At 47.6% G+C, this 25,451-nt stretch overlaps 1 protein-coding gene across 4 annotated transcripts; it reads right to left on the bottom strand.

The window, feature by feature from the left end:
• Positions 593-20,806, bottom strand: LOC100736623 (signal-regulatory protein beta-1-like). Of its 4 annotated transcripts, XM_021077524.1 has the most exons (7): positions 20,650-20,805; positions 12,710-13,075; positions 6,809-7,126; positions 5,952-6,269; positions 5,356-5,508; positions 1,763-1,871; positions 593-1,138 (listed from the first exon to the last, which is right to left on the bottom strand). In XM_021077524.1, the coding sequence occupies exons 1-6, from the start codon at positions 20,720-20,722 to the stop codon at positions 1,765-1,767; spliced, it is 1,335 nt and encodes a 444-aa protein (XP_020933183.1). In that variant the 5' UTR covers positions 20,723-20,805; the 3' UTR covers positions 593-1,138; positions 1,763-1,764. The 4 variants fall into 4 exon arrangements, with proteins under 4 accessions (XP_020933183.1, XP_020933184.1, XP_020933185.1 ...); XM_021077525.1 differs by lacking the exon at positions 5,356-5,508 and having other exon boundaries at positions 5,940-6,269; XM_021077526.1 differs by lacking the exon at positions 5,356-5,508.

Genomic DNA, 25,451 nt, shown 5'->3' with positions numbered 1-25,451 from the left:
TGAGACCAGGGAGTAGTGGTGGGGGTGAGAATGTGCAGATTGTGCATACAACTCAGTGGTGCACTGGAGGAGGCTTGGATGGGCTCAGGAGAGCCCACTGCTAAGTTTTGAGAATTTTGCAAGCTGGTTATTTAACTGTTGGTAGCTTGAAACTAGTCACACTGGGACTATGTACAGCAAAAAATTGGCAAGTACTATCAAACAGCTTCCCCCCCCCCACCTCTTTTGGAGGGTGGATTGTTATATATTTGCCATCTTTAATTATGGACATAAGCATAAACATTTTGAAGGTAAAAATGAATGAATAAAAGAAAAAGAAGTCAGGAGCTCCTGTTGTGGATCAGTGGTTGAAAAATCTGACTAGAAATCCATGAGGTTGTGAGTTCGATCCCTGGCCTCCCTCAATGGCTTAGGGATCCGGCATTGCCGTGAGCTGTGGTGTAGGTTGCAGATGCAGCTTGGATCCCCCACTGCTGTGGCTGTGATGTAGACTGGCAGTTACAGCTCTGATTAGACCCCTAGCCTGGGAACCTCCATATGTCATGGGTGCAGTCCTAGAAAAAGAAAAAAAAAAAAGACAAATCAAGGATGATTCCAAGGCTTCTGAACACAGTATATTTACCATGAGCAACAGGGTTGGGACAGATGCAAGATGATAGAAGAACTGGTGTTTCCACAGCAAAGAGAAGATGGAACAACAGTTTCTGGGTTTGAGGGGTAGGACATTTGGGCAAAAAAGAAGGAGAATACATTTTTTTCCTCAAAACTAGGAAGGAGAATCATGTGTACTCAATTAAAAGAGAACCTCAAAGGGTGGGGTGTCGGATGAAGGGAGGAACACACAAGACAGAAAAACCCCTCTGAGCAGGGGCATGAGTGTGTAGTTCATGGCCATGTCAAGGTCATGGAGGAGAGATATTGATCTCTGTCGATCTGACTTATTCCTCACATTCCAGAGAGATGTAGTGAGTCAGTTCCCAGAGCTACCTCCCATGATCCCTGCTCAGGACCATGTAAGATGACCCAGCTCCAGAGGTCTCAGGAGCATGTGGGCAGGCAGGTTTCCTAGCTGGGTCTTTCTCCTAGGCTGGGCCCCTCGGTGGGAGAAGGAGACACCAGCAAGGGCGTGAGGAAGGAGCTGTGGGAAACATGTTGATATTTATTATCTGCTCATTATTCAAGAAACAATCCCTGCATTCTTCCTATGTGCCCAGGTGTTCACTTCTTGGGATACTTGTTCTGAAAGCACAGGCAGCCCTGAGATAGGACCGAGCTACCCATCCCAGCCTCCTCCCCACATCCTGACGCCCTTTCACCAGCCATTACCCAGCCCCTCTGTCACGCGGAGGGTCAGAGTGGGAACCACTCTGAGAACAGCCTGTGTGGCCTTCTCAACATTACCCTAAAATGTGGTTTCTTTTTGTCCGAAAGAGCCCCAGGATTTAAGTGATCTTGAAATGCTCTGCAAGGGAACCAGCTGCCTCTCATTCAGGACCCTCAGCCCACTACCTCCACAGAATCTCTGGAGACACCCTTTGTAAACCCCTGATCCAGCCCACCCCCTCCAGGACCCCACCACTTGCTGGTAGTTGGGCACCACTGAGAGGGATCCAGGATCCTCCTGAGGGTATTGAGGGAGGTGTGTCACCTTCTCGTAACTGCACGAGGGCCCTGACCCTGTGTGACCTGAGGGCAGCCCCCACTGCTGACCTTGTATCTTCTAGGACAGATCATTTCCTGCCCTCCTTCCCCCAGAACTTACCATCAGGTCCAAAACTTCATGTAGACAAGGATGGCAGAGACACCACCCACCAGCAGGAACTTGGGGACTAGGAAGAGAACTACCAGGAGAGGAGAAGATATATTTTGGCCTGGAAATCAAGAGACAGGAGGACAAATTAGAGAAACCCCACAGGAGCCATTAACAGGGGCCTCCACTTACTGCATCTGAGGCCACTTGGGCCCATAAACACTGAAGGTTTGAACCTGTATCCTTTCCTGGGCACTAGTTTAATCAGAAATTAGGGTATAGAGGTCCTTCATTCTCACCCATTCCTGTATCAGGCTGCAAGAGCCCTATTACTTAAAGAGCAAATGCCAGAACTGAAACTAGTTGTGAGTCAAGAGAAAAATCACCCAAATCCTTTTGAACAAGCTTTCATTAAGCTGCCATCCCATCCTCTCCCGGCCACCAGGAAAAGTGTAGGAGAAACAGACAAGGGTAGCAGCAAAGGAACACAAAACGTATTTGGAAATATCTGCACCAGTATTAAATCCACCCTAAATTTGAGAATATCGAAAAGTTTCCTGTAGAGCAGAGCAGAGATAATAGGAAGGGGTTTTAAAGCCAGTCTGTTTTAAAAGACTTGGCACAGAGTCCCCTTACATGTCAACAAGGATGAGCAGTAGTGACAAAGTTTAGGATTTTGAAATGAGGACATAATTTCGGCTTTTCTGAGTGGAACCCACTTGATCCCAAAGATTCTTCGAAGTAAAAGAGGGAGGCAAGAGAGTCAGAGAAGGAGGGGAGCTACAAGAACTGTGATCAGGGGTGTGGGGCCCTTTGCCAAGGACTGTCGGACCTCTGGAAGCTGGCAAGGACAAAGAAAGGGATTCTCCTCTACAACCTTCAGAAGGATCACAGCCCGGCGAACCCCTGTAGGCTTCTGTCCTCTACAAGTGTAGGACAGTGCCGTGGTCTTGTATTAGATCACTCCACCCGGCAAGTTCTTAGTGGCAATAAGAACCTCATTCAAGGAGGACACATGTCACTCAGCAGGCAATCAGGATGTAACGTGTGTGACTCCTGGGTAGAAAAGGCAAAAACAAAGGAAGAAGAGCAGTTTGGCAATTGCGTGGTGAAGGGAAAAGGAAAAGTATGGGAGAGGGATTTGGGTTCCTGAAAGACAAAAGAACTACAAACCTAGAGGATTCAGAATCTTTCAAAACCACTGTCAAAACCACCAAGCCAGCAAGCAAGCCGAAACTCCATTAACATAGTAGATGATGCTGTGCTGGGAGAAGCGAGATCCCTTAAGCTGGACATGGTGTCAAACCTCCCAATCCCATCAAAAGGAACAAAAAGATGTGCATCCTCATGCTAGACTCACTGGACCCAGAACAGCCGTGGCTGTTGCCCTCAGGTGCCTGGGGCAGGTGTGGGTCCCGGGCAGCACTGTCCCATAGGCATCTTGCCCGTTGCTCCAATCTACCAACCTAGACTCCCAGAAAACCATTTCCAGCCTTAATACACTAGCAGGCATGCCAGGTCAGCCACCTGGAAGCACCCACAGTACCAGCCAAAGCAGGAGATGGAAGATGACACAGCAAGTTCAAGTAGCCCCCAGATAAGAGGGAATGGACTTGGTTTTCCTCTTCTCCTTCTTTGGTCAAACTGGAACCCCAGAAACAACCTGGAAAGAGGGTAGGAGGGCTCTGAGGAGGAAGAGGAGGCAGAGCAGCTGGAGACCTGAGCACTGGCGGAAGAAGACAGCAGTCAGGCAGCAGGTCCACTCTCCTAGCGGCCCAGGAGGAGACCCAGGGGTGGCACTGGACTAACGGAAAGGTCCCAACCAGTCGTGTATGTTCCTGCCTCAAGAAAGGACACAGAATGAGCAAAAGAAAGCTAAAGCAGAAGGAGGGAAAAAATAAAGAAGCAAAACCAATGAAACTGGAAAGAGGTACACAATGGAATACGTAACTGAAACAAAGAACAGGTTCTTTAAAAAAAAATTGAGAAACTTCTAGGTCTTCTGATTTAGAGCAAAAAGAAAAGCAACATGATACACGTCCAGTATCAGGTATCAAAGAGAGGACATTACTACAGAACCTACAGACATCAAAACCATAGTAAGAAAATACTACGAACAATTGTAGAGGCATAAATCATGGACTAAATACCTTAAAAAGCATAAGCTGTGCAGCTCACACAAGATGACATAATTTGAATATTCTTAACCAATCCAAATTCTTGTCAGTAATTTGAAATCAAGAGTAAAATTCTATCGTGGCGCAATGGAAACAATCCAACTGGGAACCATGAGGTTGTGGGTGTGATCCCTAGTCTCACTCCGTGGGTTAAGGATCCGGCCTTGCCGTGAGCTGCGGTGTAGGTTGCAGACTCGGCTCGGATCTGGCATTGCTATGGCTGTGGTGTAGACCGGCAGCAACAGCTCCAATCCGACCCCTAGCCTGGGAATCTCCATATTCCACAGGTACGGCCCTAAAAAAGACAAAAGACAAGAAGGAAAAAAAAAAAGGAATAAAATGTTATTCTTGAGACACAGATGGTGTCACAGGAAAATGTCACTAAACATTTACAGAGGAATTAAGAACACTTTTCGTCCACATAAGAACCATAAAATAAAGCTGGGGACTTCACAAGATGGCTCAGCAGAAAGGAATCCGACTAGTATCCATGAGGATGTGGTTTGGATCCCTGGCCTCGTTTAGTGGGTCGGGGATCCAGTGTTGCCAGGAGCTGTGGTGTAGGTTGCAGATGGCTCCCATCTGGCACCACTGTGGCTGTGCCATAGGCCAACAGCTATAGCTTGGATTCGACCCCGAGCTACCTCGGATCTTCCACATCCCGCAGGTGTGGCCCTAAAAAGAGAAAAGAACAGGAAAAAAAAAAAAAAAAGAAAACAAGGAAAGTTTGAAAAATTGAATTTGTACTCCACTTCAGATGATATAAGGAATTATTGTTGATTTTACCAAGTGTGTAATGGTTTTGAGACAATCTGTGTTGGTAATCATAGGACCACACAATTGTGGACTCTTTGGCCCTGGGCATGTGCACACAGGACTAAGTCATGAGTGGACACAATGATGCAACTTCTCTGTATCTCTGGTGTAAGGGAAGTGGGTGCTCCTCCCCTTCCTCCCTTTCTTCCTCCAGCAGGCAGAGGGACAGAGACTCTGGATGAACTAGTGTTGACTCCACAGATGAGGACAAGCAAAGGGCCCCTGGGAAGGACTCTGGGCCTTTGAAAGTTGCCCTGGAGTAAAGATTCCTGGAAATCCACTTGACCTTCTCCTGATGTTATGTGAGAAGACACGTTTTCGTCATAGAAAGGGGATCCCCCCGTGACCTTGGCAGAAGCCCGGCTCAGGGGAACCTGCCTCTGCATAGTACCTATCCATTGTGCAGGCTGGTGTTTTCTGTCCTCAGAGAGGCAGCTTTACCTTGTTGCGTTCAGCCCAATCACCTGGACTAAAAGCAAGCCATCTTCCACCCCATCAGGTCCACTGCTTCCCGAGTCCCTTCTGTAAAGCCCAAACCCTCAGGGTGGTGGAAGCAGGAAAGGAGATCACCACTGCAGAGAGATTTGTGTTTAGAAAATGTGCAGTGAGCACCTGGGATCCCTGCTGCTCCACTGTCACAAATCAGCGACAAAGCAGGGCTGGACATGGACCCCTCTCGGTCACCCCAGTGCCTGGCCCAGACTCCAACTTCACAGTCTTCAGAGCGCCCCTTCCAGAAGATCACAGAGCAGTAGGTACAGACGTCTGCTGGGGCGACATTAGTGATATGGATGGAAGAATCTAGGATGGAGAGAGACTAGGCAGAAGCTAGAAAGAAGGGGATGGAGGGAGCTGGGCGGACAGGGCAGGGTGAAGGTCATTACTGTTAACTGCCGAAAGCAAGAGGCAGGATGCTCTGACCAGGATGATCTCACGCTTTCCTTTTCTCCTTCCCTCCCTCCCTCCCTCCATCCCTTCCTTTAAATATGTTAATGTCAAAAGTTCTACAAAACTGCACTAAATTCTTATGAGTAGTAACTCGTGGAGAGTGGGATTTGGGGGAGGGGTGATCACTTCAACATTCTGCTTGATGTTAATAGATTTCTACAGTATTCTATTATAAACATGAATTACTACTCTACATATTTGAAAAAATATCTCATTTAAATGCCACGTCATGTGACCAGAAGCTTCACCATGATTTCCACCTGTGTCTTGTTCCTTCTGGTGGACATAAGCCTCCAGGGCATAGTTTCTGGTGACCGCCGGCTGCCCATCATGCTCCACCTGGCAGGTGAGCAGCAGGGCCTCCCTGTGGGCAGATGAGTTCACCAGGAGCCAGCTGGTCCGGGTGAAGGTCCCATCCTTGTTCTCCATGAGGGTCGAGGCCGTTTCTGTCCGGGACACGGTTCCGTTCTCCAGCCAGGTCAGCTGTAGGCGCTGGGGGTAGAACTTCTTCACCAGGCAGGTGACATTCACCTGGCTCCCCGTCGGGGGCTGGTGGGTAAACTCCAGGGTGGGTGGAACTGAAACAGCACAGGCAGAAGCTCTGACCTTGTGGAACAGACAGGTCATGGGGGAGGGGCTGGATCCCAGCTCCCAGCACAGCAGGGAGTCGCCCAGGACCGAGCCAGGCAGGCCACAGGTGCTCTCACACTGAGGGGCTCTGGACCTATGAATGAAAGCACTGAGCACAGTGCAGGGCACACGGACCCGTCATTGGGGTATAAGGAGGGAAATCAACAAGCACAGCCCCTGGCATGCGGTGGGAATATCATAACTGGCGCAAAACACAGGAAATCACCAAGCACACGGGGGCCTGGCTTAGAGCAGGTGCTCCGTCGTTGGAGATGCTCTGGGTCGAGTCAGGGAACCTCTGAGCACAGGGCCTGGACATGACCCACCTCGCGGCTGCCATGGAAGCAGCAGTGAGTGGCCAGCACAGCCAGGAGCCTGGTGGTTGGGCAGGACTGTCAGGAAGCAGATTCGAGGCAGTTCAAGGCAGGGGAGGGGCAGGCTGGGGGTTGGGGCAGGTGTGGCCGTGGGCTGATGTGAGGGTATCTACCTCGGATGGTCTCAGACAAGTTGGCAGTTCCACGGAGAGGAGGGCCCCCTTGCAGGGTGACGTGGGCCACCTCGCAGATGACCTGGGAGTGCACATCCCCCGGGGCCAGCAGCACCTCGGTGGTGCTGGAGATGCTGTAGGAAACGTTTCCCTCGGGCTCCACGCTGGTCTGGGAGGCTGGGAGCTCATTGCCATTTTTGAACCATTTCAGGGAGATGTTTCTGGGGGAGAAGCCGTGGGATTTGCAGGTGAAGCGCACTGTCTGCTCAGGTGTGGCCCTCGCCGCAGGGCCTGAGACCACGGGCCGAGAGGGCTTGGCTACAAAAGGAGCATTTTTAAACAATCAACATGAGCGTGACTTCCCTCACTAAGCATAAGCGCGTGACGCACTTAAGAACTTTCAATATCTTATTTTTAATGCCCTGATAATGCTGGGCTGGCAGGTCAGCATCCTCAACTTTCAGAGGGACCCAGGTTCCCAGAAGTGAGCTCTGAGTAAGGGGCAGGGCCCACGTGGAATTCTGAGCCCACGCTCAATGTAAACCTTCCTTCGTCTGCCAGGTGATGTCCCACTGATCAGGGCACAGGAACAGAAGTGAGGATTGGTGTGTCACCCTCCTGGTCACGGTTCCTAGCTGGCCTCCCCTGCAAAACCCGTTATCCTGCCCAGCATTGCGGGGGGGGGGGGGGGAAATCAGGCCGTGGAAGCAGCTTTGCTTTGAGTTAAATACATGCTGCTTCACAAAGCTAAACAAAGCAAATTGATCCTTAACTCAAGACTTTACTTATATCTCAAGCCGTTCCCTCAGGTATTTATGAATGTTCTTCAGAGTTTTCATTCTTTCCACAAATAATCTAGTAGGACTAAGGTGTCAATTCCTGACTGTCAAAGGGAGACGGCGAATTTTTTGGGAGTCGTGGCTCTTCTGTTGGGTCAGTGTGGGTTGAAAGCAAAGATTGCTGAGTGCAAAATCCAAAGGTGGGTAATTTCTTCATTGTGATTAAATCGGAAGAGACACAGACACAGGCTTAAGAAGCAGGTGGATTCATGGATCAGCAAATCAAAAGTGAGGGTGTTTTCACCCTGTGGAGGGTTCTGTAGGGTGTCTCCAAGTGGTTCCTTATTATCCAACACCTCCTGTGAAGGTTAGCCGGCAACAAATATCACAAATATTTGCATTTATACATTTTTACCTTGCTTCCTATAACTCATCAAATGTGTTTTCAGATATAGTAAAGAGGTATCTTAATATGTCAGGTCATAGAAACATCAGCACAAGCTATAGAAACACCAGCACCCTCACCCTCTAAAGGGTTTCTTCGCCACCTGTTGAGGGTTTCTTTGAAGCCTAAAATGGCCTGATCTCTCCTTCCCCCTCAGCTCGTTAATCCTCCCACCAGCCCCGTGAGGGAGGCCTGAGCATGGTCCCATGCATGAGATGAGGCTCAGGGAGGACGCAGCTGTCCTGAGTCATCCAGCCCCTGAAAGTCAGAGGTCATCTCACTGCACACAGGACTGAGAAATTTTAGCACTTCTGTTCTTTATCATTGAGCCTCATTGTCTGATTCTTGACAAAGTGGATAAAGGACCACCTGGTAAGATGAGGGAGAACGTATTAAAACCCAGAGTCTGGCGCACATAGTGGGTGCTTTGTCAGTAGCACCAGTGGTTGGTATTATCTGATCTGATCATTCCTAGTTCTAAAACTACCTACTGAAAGTTTTTTTTAAAAAAGATTCTTAATATGGTGTTTTTAATTTGTTTTGTTTTACAATGTTTTCTAATTTTTCCATTATAGCTGATTTAGTGTTCTGCCGATTTTGAAAAAGACACATACACGCATGTTCGCTGCAGCACTATTCACAATAGCCAAGCCATGGAATCAACCCAAATATCCATGGACCGATGATTGGATTAAGAAGATATGGTATATAGACACAATGGCATACTACTCAGCCATAAAAAGGAACAAAATAATGCCATGTGCAGCAACATGGATGGAACTAGAGACTTTTACACTAAGTGAAATAAGTCAGAAAGAGAAAGACAAGTACCGTATGATTTCACTTCTATCTGGAATCTGATATATGGCACAAATGAAACTTTCCATAGAAAAGAAACACATGGACATGCCTACTTATTCTTTAGGCAGCGAGAAGGAAGAACATAAGCACAGGAAAATTAAACAAACAAATAAAAACTCTTAAATCTTGTTCCATGGAGCTGACATGAAAAACCTAAATGAAAAGAACAAAGGAGTAGAAACACCAGAGTATTATTCTCTTCCTCTGTTTTTAAGAATTCCTTCAGCACACAGGTTAGGAGAACAGGCTTTCCGAATACAAGATACCACAAGCATCTTCCTGCAGGTCAGCCCTTGACAGAGCTGGAAGCATTTGGAAAGGAGGGAGAGCAGCCTTCATGTGTGACACTTTGCTGTGTTGAGGCAGGAGGGCTCTGGGTTGAGCAGTGAGTGTTTGCAGGTATGTCCAGGCTCTGTGTAGACATGGGAGTGTTGAGAGATGGGAAGGGTCCCTTAGCAATGAAGCTGGGGTCTGAACAGGCTGGCCTGAGGGGCAGGAAGCCCCTCTCAGCCCAGGTGAGCGCCACGGGGTGTGGTCTCTGTCAGTCCAACAGTTTTGTTTCTTGGGCTACTATGAGCTGGCCCTGGCCCAGCCTATGCTGAAGCCCTCACACCTCAAAGAGCAGTTGCTGCAGCTCCATGCCCAAGGTGGAGTCGCCTTTGTCAGGGCAAAACCACAGCTCTCTCTCTGGGACTCAGGGAACTCGGAGCCCAGGCTCCCCCACCCTGACTAGGCTTCAGCACCCTCTGCAGGAGGTAAAACCCTCGGCTGCCCAGGCCCATGTCTGCCCAAGTCAATCTGAATTTCTAGTGTGGAGCCAGGGTCTGGGGAGCTGGTCAGGGTTCCCAGCTCGTCCCGGATGAGGTTGAAAGGCACTGGCTCCACCCCATCCCCAGTGAGGCTTAGTCCTGGAGGGAAAGGGACCCCTCCGAGGTCCCTCTGGCTCAGGGGATCAGAGCGACCTTTGGTAGAATGTGTATCACGTGCCAGGCTCAGCTCTAAGACCTTTCTAAGCATCGCTCAGTGGCTCTGAGGACAGTGCTGCCCCTGGTGGACCAGGACCCCGAGCATAATGTGGGGGGATTTGTCCAGGCCCCAGAGCCAGGAAGGGTCCGAGGTTGAATGGGGGCCCAGGCAGGGGCCTCGGCTCAGGCTCTCAACCTCTGTGCACTGACCCCCAGGAACTCCCTCCCTCACCCACCCACCGGGGCTCCTAGACCCTCTCCAGTCAGCACGGACTCCTGAGACCACACAGCCTGGGAGGCCAGCAGCCTCGCTGACAGAGAGACTGTCCTGTCACCAGGTCCCTGTACCCTCAGGACACACTGCGAAAGCTGGTGTGATTCCCCTCCTTGCACAGGGGAGGGGATGAGGCCCAGCACAGGGAACTGGTCATGACCTTGACATAACACTGGCTTTGGGGCTCCCTGCTCTGTGCTGGGGATGTAGACAGAGCACCTCAGGTCCTTCCGACTCTCCTCAAAGGAGACCATGAGATGACCAGTTTACAATGAGAAACCTGAGGCTGAGAGCAATGAAGGGACTGTCCCCCACCCTCCCCACTGTGTCCCAGAAGTCTTTCCTGTCACCTTGAAGTTTTCATGCCCATCAACAGAGCTAGCAAATCCCACCCGCCCCCATACTAACTACCCCCTTTCCCTCTGAGATTCCTGACGTTGAGCAGCTACAGGGTGGAGTGGCCTCTGCGGGCCCAGAACTGGGGCCCCTGAAGCTTCAAGGGTGAGACCTGGATCCTGACCCCTGAGTCTTGAATATGGGCTCTTGCTGGTGGGGGGCCCCAGTTAGTGCCCACCAGGGAACAGCACCCTGTCCTTGCCCTCCGTCTGCAGAGCCAGGGATGGGCATGCGTGGTGCGGCTGGGACGGCAGGTGCCCCTCTGTGCTTGTCCACCCTGCCCTGCCTGGGGATGTACCTGCAGGCAGCTCAGTGAAGGGGCAACGTCACAGCACTGGGGAGAAAAGGCTCCTGATGCTTTTCAATGTGTGGAGCCCTGTCTTTGAAGAAGAGATTCAGCACATCATGAGCATCGCATCTCTGCTGAATATGCTTGTGAAGCGAGACTTGCCTCCTACACTAGACCCTTTGAAATGCTTATTGCTGGGAGACCAGGAAGACCCCTATTACTACAGGGCTTTCAGGAGAGGCTGGAGCTTTCTGCACACTTTGACAAGCACAGCACGGTGTGCAGAGAACAGAGCTGTGAGTCAAGCTGCTTGGGGGTCTGCCTTGGCTCCCCTCCCTGCTCGCCAGCCAGGTCTGCTCTCTGAGCCTCAGTGTCCTCATCTACAAAGGAAAACCAGACGGCCCCTCCCTCAGAGCACTGGTTGGAAGGAGTAAGAGGCATGAGGAAGATTCAGCCTCTGAGGAGGGGCTGCTGCTCCCTGACCCCTCCCACTTCCTTCCTTTCTCATCCAGGGACTCATGGGGGCAGGGGCTTGGGCAAGAGGATGAGCCCTGTCCTGGGGGGCAGCAGATCTGAGGGGCATGGGAGCCACTTACTAGCTGTGACTGGCGGGGCAAGGGGCTCCCCCTTGGGAATTAGCAACATCTGCAAAATCAGGATGAAGCCACCTTCCCTGCTTAGGTCCAGGGCTTGTGGGGAGACTGGAGGCCTACCCTTACGAGGAGGGAAATTTCACAGTAAAACGGCAAAATTAAGATACACATACTGCCCTGTTGCCAAATCTAGTACTGGTGCTGTTGCTGTATTGGGGATGCTCGGTTGGGTCAGGGTTATGGTACCTCTGGGTGGAGCATGGCGTAGCCTGAAGTCATTTTTACAGAGATTTTGAAATGTAGTATATGCCATAAATCTCATTTTTTGTCTTGTCCTTCAGGGAAACCCCTGCCACACTCCAAAGGGACACTAAATGACATGTTCACCTTAAATAAAATACACAGGCTGGAGCTCCTCCTGTGGCTTCTGAAGACGGGCAGCCCCAAGACCCAGGCTGGATTCCTGGCCTGGCCCAGCAGGTTAAAGAATCCAGCGTTGGGGCATCCGCGGGATAGGTTGTAACGGCAGCTTAGATGTGATTGCTGGCCGGGGAACTCCACATGGTTGAGTGTGGCCAAAATAAAATTAATGAAAGGCACATACTCTCGGGCCTAGCAATGCCACGTGCATGGATGTTTCCCCTTTGAGTAGTGATGCATCTACCAGGTTATCCACTGTAGCGCTTTCAGCCCAAGGTTGGGAAGAGCTTGGTGTCCTCAACAGGAGCCTGTCAAGTGAACCATGCTGTGCATACGCTGAGTGTTGAGCAGTTGTTAAAACAATGGGCAGCTCTGGGGGTTGATGTCTTGGGCACATTGCGGGGGCAATCTCTGGGGGCAGGAGGTGAGGTCTGGCCTGTGACCAGGCAAGCCCCTTCGACTTGCTGTTTCCTTATCCCTGAAGGCAAAGTGCTGTGGAGCCAAGCTGACTGGGGCCCCAGATCTTTCCCACCAAACACCAGTCCTGGGGCCCCAGACCTTTCCCACCAAACACCAGTCCTGGGGCCCCAGACCTTTCCCACCAAACACCAGTCCTGGGGCCCCAGACCTTTCCCACCAAACACCAGTCCTGGGGCCCCAGACCTTTCCCACCAAATACCAGTCCTGGGGCCTGAGCACAACCTCTCAAGGCCTGAGATTTCCTGGTCAACAAAAGGGAGTGAAAGCAAATCAAGAACCAGACCATAATGTAAGCACGCTCTGCCTCTCCTGGTTCTTATTTCTTGCTGGAAGAGTGGAGGAACTTCTGAATGAGGTGCTGTCACAGAGCAGGGGGTGAGGCGTCCCCGCCATACTCACCACTCACAGTGAGCTGAGTGCCTGGCCCAGACCTAAACTCCACGTCCGCAGGGCTCTCTCTCCGGAACTTCACACAGTAGTAGGTCCCGGCGTCTGCTGGGGTGATGTTCCGGATGCGGATGGAAAAGTCCTTGTTGTCTCTCCTTGTGGAATCTGAAGCATTTGTTACTCGGGGGGAGTGGCCCCGAGGATCTCCTTTGTAATCGTAGATTAACTCCCGGGCTGGTCCTGTCCCCTTGAACCACTTGAAGGGCCCAATGGGGATCAGGGAGGTCGAAGTGCAGGGCAGAGTGGCCGTCTCTCCAGCTGCGACAGACACGGACCTCTCAGGCTGAAGCACCTGCAGCCCCTCCTCACCTGCCGCTCCTGGAGGGAAACACACAGCAGTTGGTTATTCATCCTTAGGTGGTCCTGCAGGTTTTCTCAAGTGATTTTCAACAAGAGCTTTCATTCACTGAGGGCACCATGTGTGGGCCTTGAGCTCAGCCCATTGATGTACATTGCATGTAACCTTCACAATGAGCCTGTAACCTGAGACCCTCACACAGAGAGGGTTAAGGATGAGGCAGGGAATGGGTTTGTGTACTTGAGCCCTTCCCTTCTACCATGTCACGATTCACCTTATATTTCGGACCGCTCACTTTGTGGCCTCGTGGTGGGTTGTACTTTTGGCCTTTGCATTAGGTGGGACCACGTGACCTCTTTAGATCACTAAGTTGTGAGGAGGAATGATGATTCTTTTTTCTTTTTTTCTTTTTTTGCTCTTTAGGGCCACACGGGTGGCATGTGGAAGTGTCCAGGCTAGGGGTTGAATTGGAGCTGCAGCTGTTTGCTATCTGTGTCCTACACCACAGCTTTGCCAACGCTGGATCCTTAACCCACTGAGGAAGGCCAGGGATCGAACCCGCAACCACATATTTACTAGTCAGGTTTGTTTCTGCTGTGCCACAACGGGAGCTCCCTGATGGATTATTTTTGAAGTTATTCATTTCACTGCAAGAACCTTTATGGACCAACTTCCCTCTTCCCCAGAGATCCACATGCTCATGACGGGTTCGGCTGCATCCACCTGACTACTTGAGTGACAGTGATGGGCAGAACTCCCAGCACATGGTGAACATTCGGTTTAAGAAGAAAGTAAAACCTGGTTTCTTGTCCCTGGGATTTTTTTCCCCACAGACATACGCATGTTATAATAGTTGCCTAAGGCTGATATAATAAAATTATGAAAAACGAGGACCAAAAACGGTATTCCTGGACTCAAATGAAGGTGTCAGGTGGAAGATATTTCTTCTGGAGGCGCCGATCATGGCCTTTCCAAATCCTTAGGACTGTCCAAGCTCCCTGTCTCATTGTTTCCATCTTCCTATCACTCCAAGCTTGCTTCCCTTGTCACCTGCCTGCCTCTAACTTGGGCTTTCCTGCCTCCTTCGGATAAGAATCCCTGTCATGATGAAACCGCCCGCCTTTTCAGGTGGACCTCGATCCCAGCCATAACCCAGGTTGGGACCCAATCCCAGGATCTGTGCCTTAGGAAGGGATGCCAACCCACCTTGTTTTAGGGGAGACCGTTCCCTTGGTGTCAGCACTTCCAGAAGCTGAAGTTCTTTGGTTTCAGCCCAGAAAGAATTCATTGTGAGGCAAAGTGGCAAAAGCAGAGAGTGAGTTTTCCTAGGGCCAGACCCTTGTGAAGGACAAAAGCAGGCAGGAAAGGAAGGGAGCAGCCCCAAGAATAAAGAGGGACACCTTGTTATCATCACAGAACAAGTGGGGAAGGGGAGAGAAGGCCACCTTCTTCCTCATTTTGGGGTAGATGTCCAGGCTTACATCATCAGTTCCTCCTTTGATCCTACATGGTTTCATGGGGACTGGACGGTGCTATGTTCATCACATGCATATTAGCTAAAGGGTGGTAACATATTAAAATATGATCAGTCACCTCAGGTTTTGCAATAATGGCCCCTTTTACCGAGTTCCGCCTACCTCCTTCACCTATATTTTTTTTTTGGCTCCATGCAGATATGTTCCTCTTCAAGGACCATGAACTCCCTGACATAATGTAACAAGATTCAGACTCCTCATCTATTGTCATAAGACATAAGTCTCTGGGTTTGTGGCTGGAGTGTTTCTGGTGCTTTACTGCACCTGGTCCACATTCAAGGTATTGTCGATTGTTGCTAGGTGCTGGAGTCTTGTCTTGAGCTGTCCTTACTTACAAGAGTCTCCCAAACTCCCTTAAAATTTCCTTTCTGTCTATAATCCCCTGGAGGCATTTTTTCCTTTTGATCTTTTTCGGGTTCTCAGGCTAGGGGTCTAATTGGAGTTGTAGCCGCCAGCCTAGGCCAGGGCCACAACAATGCAGGGTCTGACCCATGTCTGACACCTACACCAGAGCTCACAGGAACACTGGATTCTTAACCCACTGAGGGAGGCCAGGGTTCAAACCTGTGTCCTCATGGATGCTAGTTGGGCTCGTTAACCGCTGAGCCATGACTGGAACTCTGGGGATTTTTAAACTCTTTAATTATCTTATCCTACCCCTACCCCTTTTATTGAGTCATCTTGATAATCTTGGATCTTCTCCCCATTCCAAGAGTCTTAATTGCTTCTGCACAATCTCTTTGGCCAGACAAAGTAAAACCCTCACAGGTGAGGATTCTCCCGTGAGTCTCTTAGGGGGCTATTTTCTGTCGACCACACACATCTGTCCTGACACAGAAACCAGTTGCCATAACAAAAACTATGTATGTGTTATCATCATGTAGGAAGAATGAGAAGGCAATTTATTGGCACCTGAAAGAAGGGCTTTTCAAGCAGCCCACTAGTCAAACGCTTTGTACAGTTCAACTAGATCCCTAACAGAAGAAATAAAGTATTCACAGACACATAGAAATCAAACAACATCCTCTTAAACAATCAAGAGGTAATAAAAGAAGCCAGAAGGGAAATTACAGGATGCCTGGAGACAAAAAAACAAAAAACAAAAAAACAAAAAAGAAAAAGAAAAAAAAGGCATGATACCAAATCATGTGAGTTGCACAGAAACTGGCCCTACAGGGAAACCGATAGCTGAAAATGGAGATGTTTAAGAAAAGGAAGGATCCTAAATCAGTACATTTACTGTATACCATTCAAAGCGTGGAAAGAAGAGAAAAGTAAGCCCAAACTCTAAAGTGAACAAAGAAAGGAAATCGTCAAGATTAGTGAAGAGAGGAAGAAAAAATTGGGACTAGAGAAACAACAGAGAATATCAGCACAACCAAGCATAGTTCTTCAAAAAGATCAAGACAACTGACAAAAGTTTCGCTCGATAGACTAAGACAAAAGGAGAGAAGACTCAAGGAACTAAAATCAGAAATAAAAGAACATGCTAAGAATTGCACGGAAATAAAAAGGCTCAGAATAGAGTACTGAGAACAATTCATTGAACACCAAGAAATTGGATAACTTGACCACAATGGACAAATCCTAGGTTGCATCATAAAGAAATAGAATATTGGAGTGGACGTCTATCTAGCAGTGAAACCCAATCAATATATTAAATCTGCTTGACAAGAAAGGCCTGATGGAGTTCCTGCTGTGGCTCAGCAATAAGGAAACTGGCTATTGTCCATGGAGATGTGGGTTCAATCCCTGGCCTCGCTGAGTGGTTAAGAGTCCCGTGTTGTGGTGAGCTGTGGTGTAGGTTGCAGATGCGTGTGGGATCCTGCATTGCTGTGGCTATGGCTTAGGCCTGCAGCTGTGGTTCCAAATTGTCCTCTAGCCTGGGAACTTCCATAAACACAGGTGGGGCCCTAAAAGGCCAGAGAAAGAAAGAAAGAAAGAAAGAAAGAAAGACAGAAAGAAAGAAAGAAAGAAAGAAAGAAAGACAGACAGAAAGAAAGACAGAAAGAAAGACAGAAAGAAAGAAAGAAAGACAGAAAGAAAGAAAGAAAGAAAAAGAAAGGAGGGAGGGAGAGAGGAAGGAAGGAAGGAAGGAAGGAAGGAAGAAAGAAAGGAAGGAAGGAAGGAAGAAAGAAAGAAAGAAAGGAAAGAAGGAAGAAAAGAAGGAAGGAAGGAAAGGAAGGAAGGAAGAAAGAAAGAGAAAGAAAGAAAGAAAGAACAAAAGAAAGAGAAAGAAAAAAGGAAAGAAGGAAGGAAGAAAAAGAAAAGAAAGATAGATAAAACGAAAGGCCAGAGGTCACTTATCTTCACTGGTGAATACTTCCAAACGTGTAAAGAAAACTAATATTATCTCTTCAAACTCTTCCAAAAATTGAAAAGGAAGAGAGATTTCTCAACTTTTTCAGAGGCCCCATGAAACATTCCCAGGCATGATTCTGTTACCACAGCTAGACAAAGGCATAACAAGAAAATACAGACCAATATCTCTTTGACTACTGATGCGACAATCCTCAACAAAATGCTAGCCAGACCAATTCAATAGCATATTAAAAGAATTATGCACCAGGACAAATTGAGATTTATTGCTGGAATGTAAAACTTATTCAACATATGACAATGAAACCATCAAGTGAAGAGGAAAACAAAAGGATCTCGTTGATGCAGAACAAGAATTTGAGAGGTGTCAACCCATTTTGATGATTAAAAACAATCCATAAACTTGGAATGGATGGGCATATCTTGATAAATGGTATCACATATGAAAAAGCTACAGCTAATAGCATTGTGGATGGTGAAATTCTGTAAGTTTGTCTCCTAAGATCGGAGCAAGAAGGAGCTTGCCCACATTGGCCACGTCTAGGCAACACAGTCCTGGACGTTCCACCAAAAGCAATTTCGCAGGAAAAATACACAAAAGACACTCAAGTCAGAAAGAAAGAAGTAAAATTATCCCTGTGTGTACATGACATGGGTTTTTTTTTTTTAATGTTTAACTTCTAGAGACTACAACATTGAAAAGTGTTAGAGCTACTAAATAAATCCAGCAGAGTTTTGAGATATAAAATCAACAGGCAAAGATCACTTGCTTTTCTTATCTGCAAAGTCCTAGTAAACAGGCATGGGTCTAACTGCAGGGATGGAAATGTGTTGGGGCACTGCAAACAATCCCGTGGTATTTTCTGTTTCTCCCCTACACCTTAGGAGAAGATCTGTGGCTGACCTATGCTGGGGGTGAGCTGGTAAAATCCTCTACTCAGCCCTGTTGTAACCAAACATCCCTTCCTAGGGAGGTGCAGGCTATTACAAGGCAAGTCCAGTGCTGTACTTAGAACACGGTGTAGGCTGTGTGTTTAAGTCTGGAGCTGAAGACTGAGGTCAGAGAACGTGAACTGCTAAGCCCAAAATGGGAAGAAAGAGGACTGAATGTAGGAGGGAGAAATTGAGAGAACAGAGGAGGGATCAGAGGGTTGAGTGGAGGCAGGAAGAGCAAACTCTCTGCCATCTGCGTGTCTACAACTCTCCTATTAACTCTGGTCCAGGTCTTACCCCTGAACTCTGGATTTTAATGTCCAAGAATTCACTCATGTTTCTAGACAGTTGCCATGACCAAAACTGAACTGATCTTCTCCCACAACCTCTATATTTCAGCTCAGCCACCTTTCTGTTTCCAGATACTCAGGTCTCAGAACCTTAGAGTCTTCCTTTCCTATTCCAAATCCTATGTGTCAGTAAATCCTTCATCAAGCATCTCCAGCAAGCCTCACCATCGGCATTCCTTCTCTTCTGGGAGTAGTCTCTACTACTATCCAGTGCAGCCACTTCTATTTTTGTGTTGTGAAGGCAATGACCTCAAATGCTCTATTTGCTTCTGTCTATGGCCTGTGTACTCTAGTCTCAACCAAATGCTAGGATAAATGAACACTCAAGTCAGAGTGTGTCAGTTCTCCGTTCAGAATCTTGCAGTGGCCACCATTCCACTCAGAGCAAAAGTCCAAATCCTTGATCACAGCAGGGAGATGCTCTCTCAGAGCCTTTGCACATGCTGTTCTCTGGCAGGAAGGCTCTTCCCCCAGAGGACCATGGGGCGCACTCCAGCATCTTCTTTCCATCAGGGCTCCCATCTCCCCTTCTCAGGGATGACCACCCAATACCACCGTGTTTAAAATGCCTCCCTCCCTACAGGTTCTCCCAGTTCTCTCAACCAGCGACTCTTTTGTAAAAAAAACCCCGTATCATGGTCTAACTTACTATATCAGTTACTTAAGTAGAAATATATGGTTTCTTGTCATTTCTTCCACTAGAATAGAATATCCAGCAAGGCATCTACTTTGTCTCTTTTATTAAGCAATGCACCCAAGTTCCTAGAATAGGTCATGGTACATAATAGGGGTCAAAAAATACAGGTATGGTGTATGAATTGCCAAGTGGGACATCTCTCTGAGAGGCTGAATTCTATGTTAAGTGGGTGAACTCTGTAAAAATTCTGTCAGAAACAGAGATTCCCGGACAGATGATTTCATGAACCATGGAAGCAATTTGCATGTGTGCAGGAAGCAGAAGAGCCCAGAAAAAGAAAACCACAAACTCTCTTCCTCATATGCCACTCTACTCCATATGCATTGGCAAAAGCTGCCGAAATCCCATGAGATGGAAATGGGGCCACAGTAATGAGGAGAGCCATGGTCAAACCCATGAGCTCTAGCAGCAGATGGCTTGAGTTTAAATCATGCCTTTACCATTTAACTCTGAGTGATCTTGAACCCCTCCTTGTTCAGTTTTCTTATCTGCAAGGCAGGAGTGACAAGAGCATCTGGCTTGGATACAAGGATCCCATGAGTGAAGAGCCGTAGGCATTTCCAGCAGTGTCAGGCCCAAGGTGAGTGTTCAAGACAATGAAAAATTATTACTCGTTAGATCTCCCCTAGACCTGGAGTATTCGACTCGCATTAGACATAGTTCTACATAATATGGATATAATCAGAGATATGGGGAAGGATATGAATATAATGTAAATACAAAGAATATAGGCCAGAGACTCTACCTTTTTAATCCCCTTCTGTCTTCCTCACCCATCTTGAGAATGGAGGAGAGGCCTCTCAGATGGCAACGTACAAAGTTCTACTCATTTACCAAAATAGAAGCATCCCTGTCTTAACAGTTTGGGGGCGAAGTCAAGGTAGATTTGTAGAAAAGCAGAAGAGGAGCGAAGGTGCTGAGAGACAGCAAAAACGAAGTAACTGTTCATGTCATTTTCTGTGGCTGAAAATGATTTGAAGGCAACAAGAAGAAAGTCCTTTTGAAATCTCATGTGTCTCCGAATACTTTCTCACACCCACTCCTACACATACACATACATACATACAGGCATCCACAAACATGCGTTACCGTGTTGCCTAGCCTGTTAGGGTCCAGGCTGTGTGGGGGATTAAATAATGTCAACACACATTAAAATTTAGCACATATTAACCATCCAACACAGCACCAAAAAAAGTTGGGGAGTACACACAGCGGGATATGACCTCTGCTGATCTCAGCGCAGCACAATGGGTGGTGTGGAATAAGCTGCGTGCTTCTAAGTATTTCATGATTTCTCTGCCATTAGCCTCCTCTGCAAAGCCGAGCTCCACAAGGCGGTTAAAAGAATCAACTCTAAAGCTGGACAGCCTAGACTATCCTGTGCTCGCCTGCCTTAGGTAGGTGACATGGAATAAGTGACTCTCTTTGTCTCAGTTTCCCCATCTGCCATCGAGGAGTAAGAGTCCGCTCCCCCACCAGGATATTGTGAGAATCAGACAAGTTAAGACACACAAACTCGTTATTCCTGGTGTTTGAAATATCATCTGTTTTGATGCTTCTGGGAGCAAGCTGCAGAAAATGGATCCACAAAGGACACACTCAGATCCCTGGTTTCCTGCTCTGGATAATGCCCCATCCTTGGTCTGTGCCGGCCCCACTGAGGGCCACACCCACGTTTATATGGAGGTCCTAGAAGTGGAGGGGAATGGGGAGGTGCAGGGTGGGCAGGGAGAGGGGGTTCTCCACCATGGAATGCTCACCGGCGAGTCCCAGCAGTAGGGTCAGCAGCAGGCGAGGAGCAGGAGGGTGGGACCAGCATTCAGGGATGGGCATTGCCGAGGCCTGAGGAGGCTGCTCTGTCCAAATGTGTGTCCTGGTGAGAAGTGGACCTGTGTGCTCTGTGGAGAGGAGCTAAGCCCCACCTCCTGTGATATAAGAGGAAGTGCCTGGGGAGGAATGAAATGGCTGTGAGATAGTAACTTGCTTCTGCATTCTAGACAGTTCCTGCTTTTAGATGGAGAACTAGAAATCAGGCAGAAAAACTTGTTACAAGGTAGAATTATTGACTTCTGTAACATTGTGTAAGCATTACGTAAACCTTATGTGAACCTTAGATAACGTTATGGAAACAAAAATATCTACATTACGTAACCATAGTATTTCCATTATGTTTAATGTATGGTATGTTTAATGTATGTTTAATGAATGTTATGTTTAATGTTTCATGTATTAGGAGGTTACAAGTTGGAGGTACTCATGTAACATAATGTATATACTTAGTAAACGCTTATATAAGAGTATATAAAGATTATGGAAACACACTGATGTTTTCAGAAAGACTCTACAGGCTTGGTTTCCTCCCCACCTGGGGCCTCTACTCTCTGCACTGGGTCCCTCACCCCATTCATGGTGATTTCCCTTTTGGGAGCCCCAAGCCCAGAGGATCTGTGGTTGTGGGCTGTGTTGCAAGGTCCCAAGGTCCAGATCCCTGGATGGGGCTGGCTTGTGGCCTCATTCTTCACCTGCCTCAACCAGGAGGAACTCAGGTGGGAAAAGGAAGAAAAAGGATGGCCAGGGCCTCGCGGGTTTGAGAGGGAACCAGGTCTGCTCCTGAAAAAACTCCCTGTCCTGGCCCTTTACTGATATAACTGGGAAAACTTTGACCAAATGCCCCATTCAATGTGGACCTCCGAATTTCTGTGGGCTGAATTCAAATAAAAGGGAACCATTTCTTGACGTCTTCCATGAACGGATGTGGCTCATGTGACCCAGACACTACACTCTCGGGTGTTGATTCCAACGAAATGAAAACTACGTCCACACAAAAATCATGTGGGAATGTTACAGCAGATTTCTTGATAAAGCAATACATTGGAAACCTCCAAAACCCAATGATCCAGGACCAATTTAAGAAAATGTGGTGCACCCATATGAGGAAATACTAGTCAACAATGAAAAGGAAAGAGTTATGTATTTTTTTCTTTTGTTGAAAATGATCTTTATTTTTTCCATTAGAGTTGGTTTACAGCGTTCGGTGAATTTTCTACTGTACAGCAAAGTGACCCAGTCACACTGACATGTATACATTCATTTTCTCCCATTATCCACCTTCAGGCTTCCTCCCAAGTGACTAGATAAGAGTTCCCAGTGCTATAGAGCAGGATCCCATTGCTTATCCATTCCAAATGCAATAGCTTGCATCTTTTAACCCCAGATTCTCCGTCCATCCCATTCCCTCCCCCTCCCCCTTGGCAACCCCAAGAAGATGCTCGAAAGAATTTCTATACTCTTACATTTGTTGAGGGTAGTTTTGTGCCCCAACTGTGGTCCATCCTCGAGAGTGTTCCATGTGCACTTGAGCAGAATGTATATTCTAATGTTTCTGGATAGAATGTCCTGAAAATGTCAGTGAAGTCTCAGTTGTCTATTTTGTCATTTAGGATCTCTGTGGCCTTATTGATTTTCTGTGTAGAGGACGTGTCCTTTGATGTAAGTGGGGTTTTAAAATCTCCTCCTATTACTTTATTCCCATCAATTTCTGCTTTTATGTCTGTTAGTATTCATTGTAGGTATCTGGGTGCTCCTATATTCGAGGCATATACCCACATATATATATATATGACTGTAATATGCTCTTCTTGAATGGATCCTTTTATCATGAAATAGTGCCCTTCTTTGTCTTTCTTTACGGTCTTCATTTTAGTGTCCATTTTGTCTACTATGAGTATTGTAATGCCTGCTTTTCTGTCTTGTCCATTGACATAGAATATCATTTTCTCTCTCTTCACTTTCAATTTATACATGTCCTTTGCCCTGAGGTGAGTCTCTTGTAGATAGCATATTGTAGGCTCTTGCTTTTTTAAATTTATTTTTATTTTTTATTTTTGTCTCTTTGTCTTTTTAGGGCCATGCTCATGGCATCTGGAGGTTCCCAGGCTAGGGGTCCAATTGGAGCTGTTGCTGCGGGCCTATGCCAGAGCCACAGCAACACCAGATCCGAGTCGTGTCTGTGACCTACACCATGGCTCATGGCAATGCCAGATCCCCAACCCACCAAGCGAGGCCAGGGATTGAAACCAAAACCTCATGGTTTCTAGTCAGATTCATTTCCACTGTGTGAAAATGGGAACTCTGGTTCTTGCTTGTTTTAAACCAGTCAGTCTGCCACTCTGAGTCTTTTGGTGGAAGCATTCAGTCCATTGACATGTAAGGTAATTATGGACCAATAGGTGTCTTGCCATGTGAAACCTTGTTCTCCAGTAGATTCTCTGTTTCTCCTTTGTTCCTTTCTGTTTTTGGCTAGATGATTTCCATTTAGTTTATGTTTGTGTCCTTTTCTTTGTAGCTTTTGTGAAAGTGATGTTTGGTTTTGATTTGTGGTTGCCCTGTTTTGTAAGTATGTTAACCCTTCCTATAACTGCTTGCTTTAGCCTGATGGTCATATAGGCTCAAATGCATCATTTTAAACAAAGAGTCTAGATATTCTTGCTTTCCTTCCCCACATTCTATGATTTTGAAGTCCTTTTTTCACATCTTCAGGTTTGTCCTTCAGCTGTTCCTTGGGCTTCTCATCACTTTTCCAGTAGGTTTAATGTTTTCCCTTTAGGTCTGTACACCGGCTGATTTAAGGGATTGCTTTCCCATTGTGATTTCCTCCATCCTGTTTCTTCTTACTTCTTTTGCATTTAGAGGAGCCCTTTCAGTATTTCTTCTAGAATGGGTTTAGGATGGCTGTACTCTTATAGCTTTTGCTTGTTGGGGAAATGCTTTATGTCTCCTATTTTAAACAATTATTTGCCGGGTAGAGCATTCTAGGCTGCACATTTTTCCCTTGTAGAACGTTGATTAGATCTTGCCACTGCCTTCTGGCCTGTCGTGTTTCTGTAGAGCAATCAGCTGATAGCCTTCTGGGGGTTCCCTTACAAGTAACGCTTTGTGCTTCTTTTGCTGCCTGTCTTTATCTTTAAGTTTGCCATTTTCATTCTTTTTTTTTTTTTTTTTTTGCTATTTCTTGGGCCGCACTCGCGGCATATGGAGGTTCCCAGGCTAGGGGTTGAATCGGAGCTGTAGCCACCGGCCTACGCCAGAGCCACAGCAACGCGGGATCCGAGCCGCGTCTGCAACCTACACCACAGCTCACGGCAACGCCGGATCGTTAACCCACTGAGCAAGGGCAGGGACCGAACCCGCAACCTCATGGTTCCTAGTCGGATTCGTTAACCACTGCGCCATGACGGGAACTCCGCCATTTTCATTCTAATTTGTCTTGGTGTGGACCTGATTAGGCTCAACTTGTTTGGGGTCCTCGATACTTCCTGTATCTTGATCTCTTTTTTTTTTTTGTAGATTTGAAAAGTTTTCAGACATACTTTCTTCAAATGTGTTTTCAATGTCCTTTCCTTTTTCCTCTCCTCTGGAATCCCTATTATGTGACGTTTTCCCCAGAGATCTCTTATCCGATGGACCGCTTATATTACTTTCATGTTTCTTGAGTTGGTTTTCTGTCTGCTGTCCTGATTGGGTGATTTCCATTATTCTATCTTCCAAGTCACTTCTTTGTTCTTCTGCAATATTCTTTCTGCTCTTTTGTGCCTTTGGCTTAGTTTGCATCTCTGCAAATGAATTTTCTCATGTTTCTTGCTTCCTCTTTATATTTTCTAGGTCCTTTCCAAAGGAATCTGCAGCACTGTTTATATCTGTTGAAAATTCCTTCATGTTCATCCTTCATGCCTTCAGTATTTTCACCATCTCCCTTTGGAACTCAGTGTCTGTGAGACTGCAGAGGTCTGTTTCATTGTTTGCTGCTTCAGGTGACTGCTCCTGTTCTTTGACCTGGGAATGGTTCCTGAGCTTCTTCATCTTGCTTATGTTTTTCTTTTTCTGTGAGTTTAGGGAAACCACGCTGTAGTCTTGGAGGGCCATTTCTATGCGAGAGTGCCCCTTTGCATTGTGTTGGTGGGGGATACTGTTTATGTTTGGTGTGGGAGCTTGGATGGTTGCTGTGCCTTTGTCTGGTGTGAGCAGGCTGTTATCCCCAGAGTGCTGAGTGTGTTTCCCGGGAGAAGGAGGTAATGGGTGGAGCTGGTAGTCCATGCCTGGTTTCTGGGCTCTTGACAGTCACAAGGACCTGCAGGAAGGTGGCAGAGGCTACTCCTAGTTGCAGGGCCCTGGGAAGTGGTAATGAGCCTTCGGCAGGTTGAGGCAGTGCCCAGAGCCTTTGGCAGTGGCAGTGGCAGTGGCAGGGTGTGGGAGATCCCAGGGGACTGAGAGCAACAGCAGTTGGTGTGCCATCATAATGCCTTCCTCTGTGGGGTCCTGTGAGGTGACTGGGGTCTTGAGTGGTGCCTACTGTGGACCCCTAATGGTGGCAGGCCACATTCTCCTCTGGAGTCAAGATAACCGTGGTGGTTTGCCCCTGCCATCTGCAGACCACACGAGAAGCACCCCATCCCTCTTACCAGATGCAGGAAGTGCTGCCCATGCTTGTCCTAGTTGTGGGGTCCTGGGAAGTGACAGTGATCAAGTGTGTGGGCCCTTCCCAGAGCATTTGGCTGGAAGCAGC

This window comes from Sus scrofa, chromosome 17 (assembly GCF_000003025.6).
Source record: "Sus scrofa isolate TJ Tabasco breed Duroc chromosome 17, Sscrofa11.1, whole genome shotgun sequence".
Classification (NCBI taxonomy): Eukaryota; Metazoa; Chordata; class Mammalia; order Artiodactyla; family Suidae; genus Sus; species Sus scrofa.
This window is presented reverse-complemented; position numbering and strand designations above follow the sequence as displayed.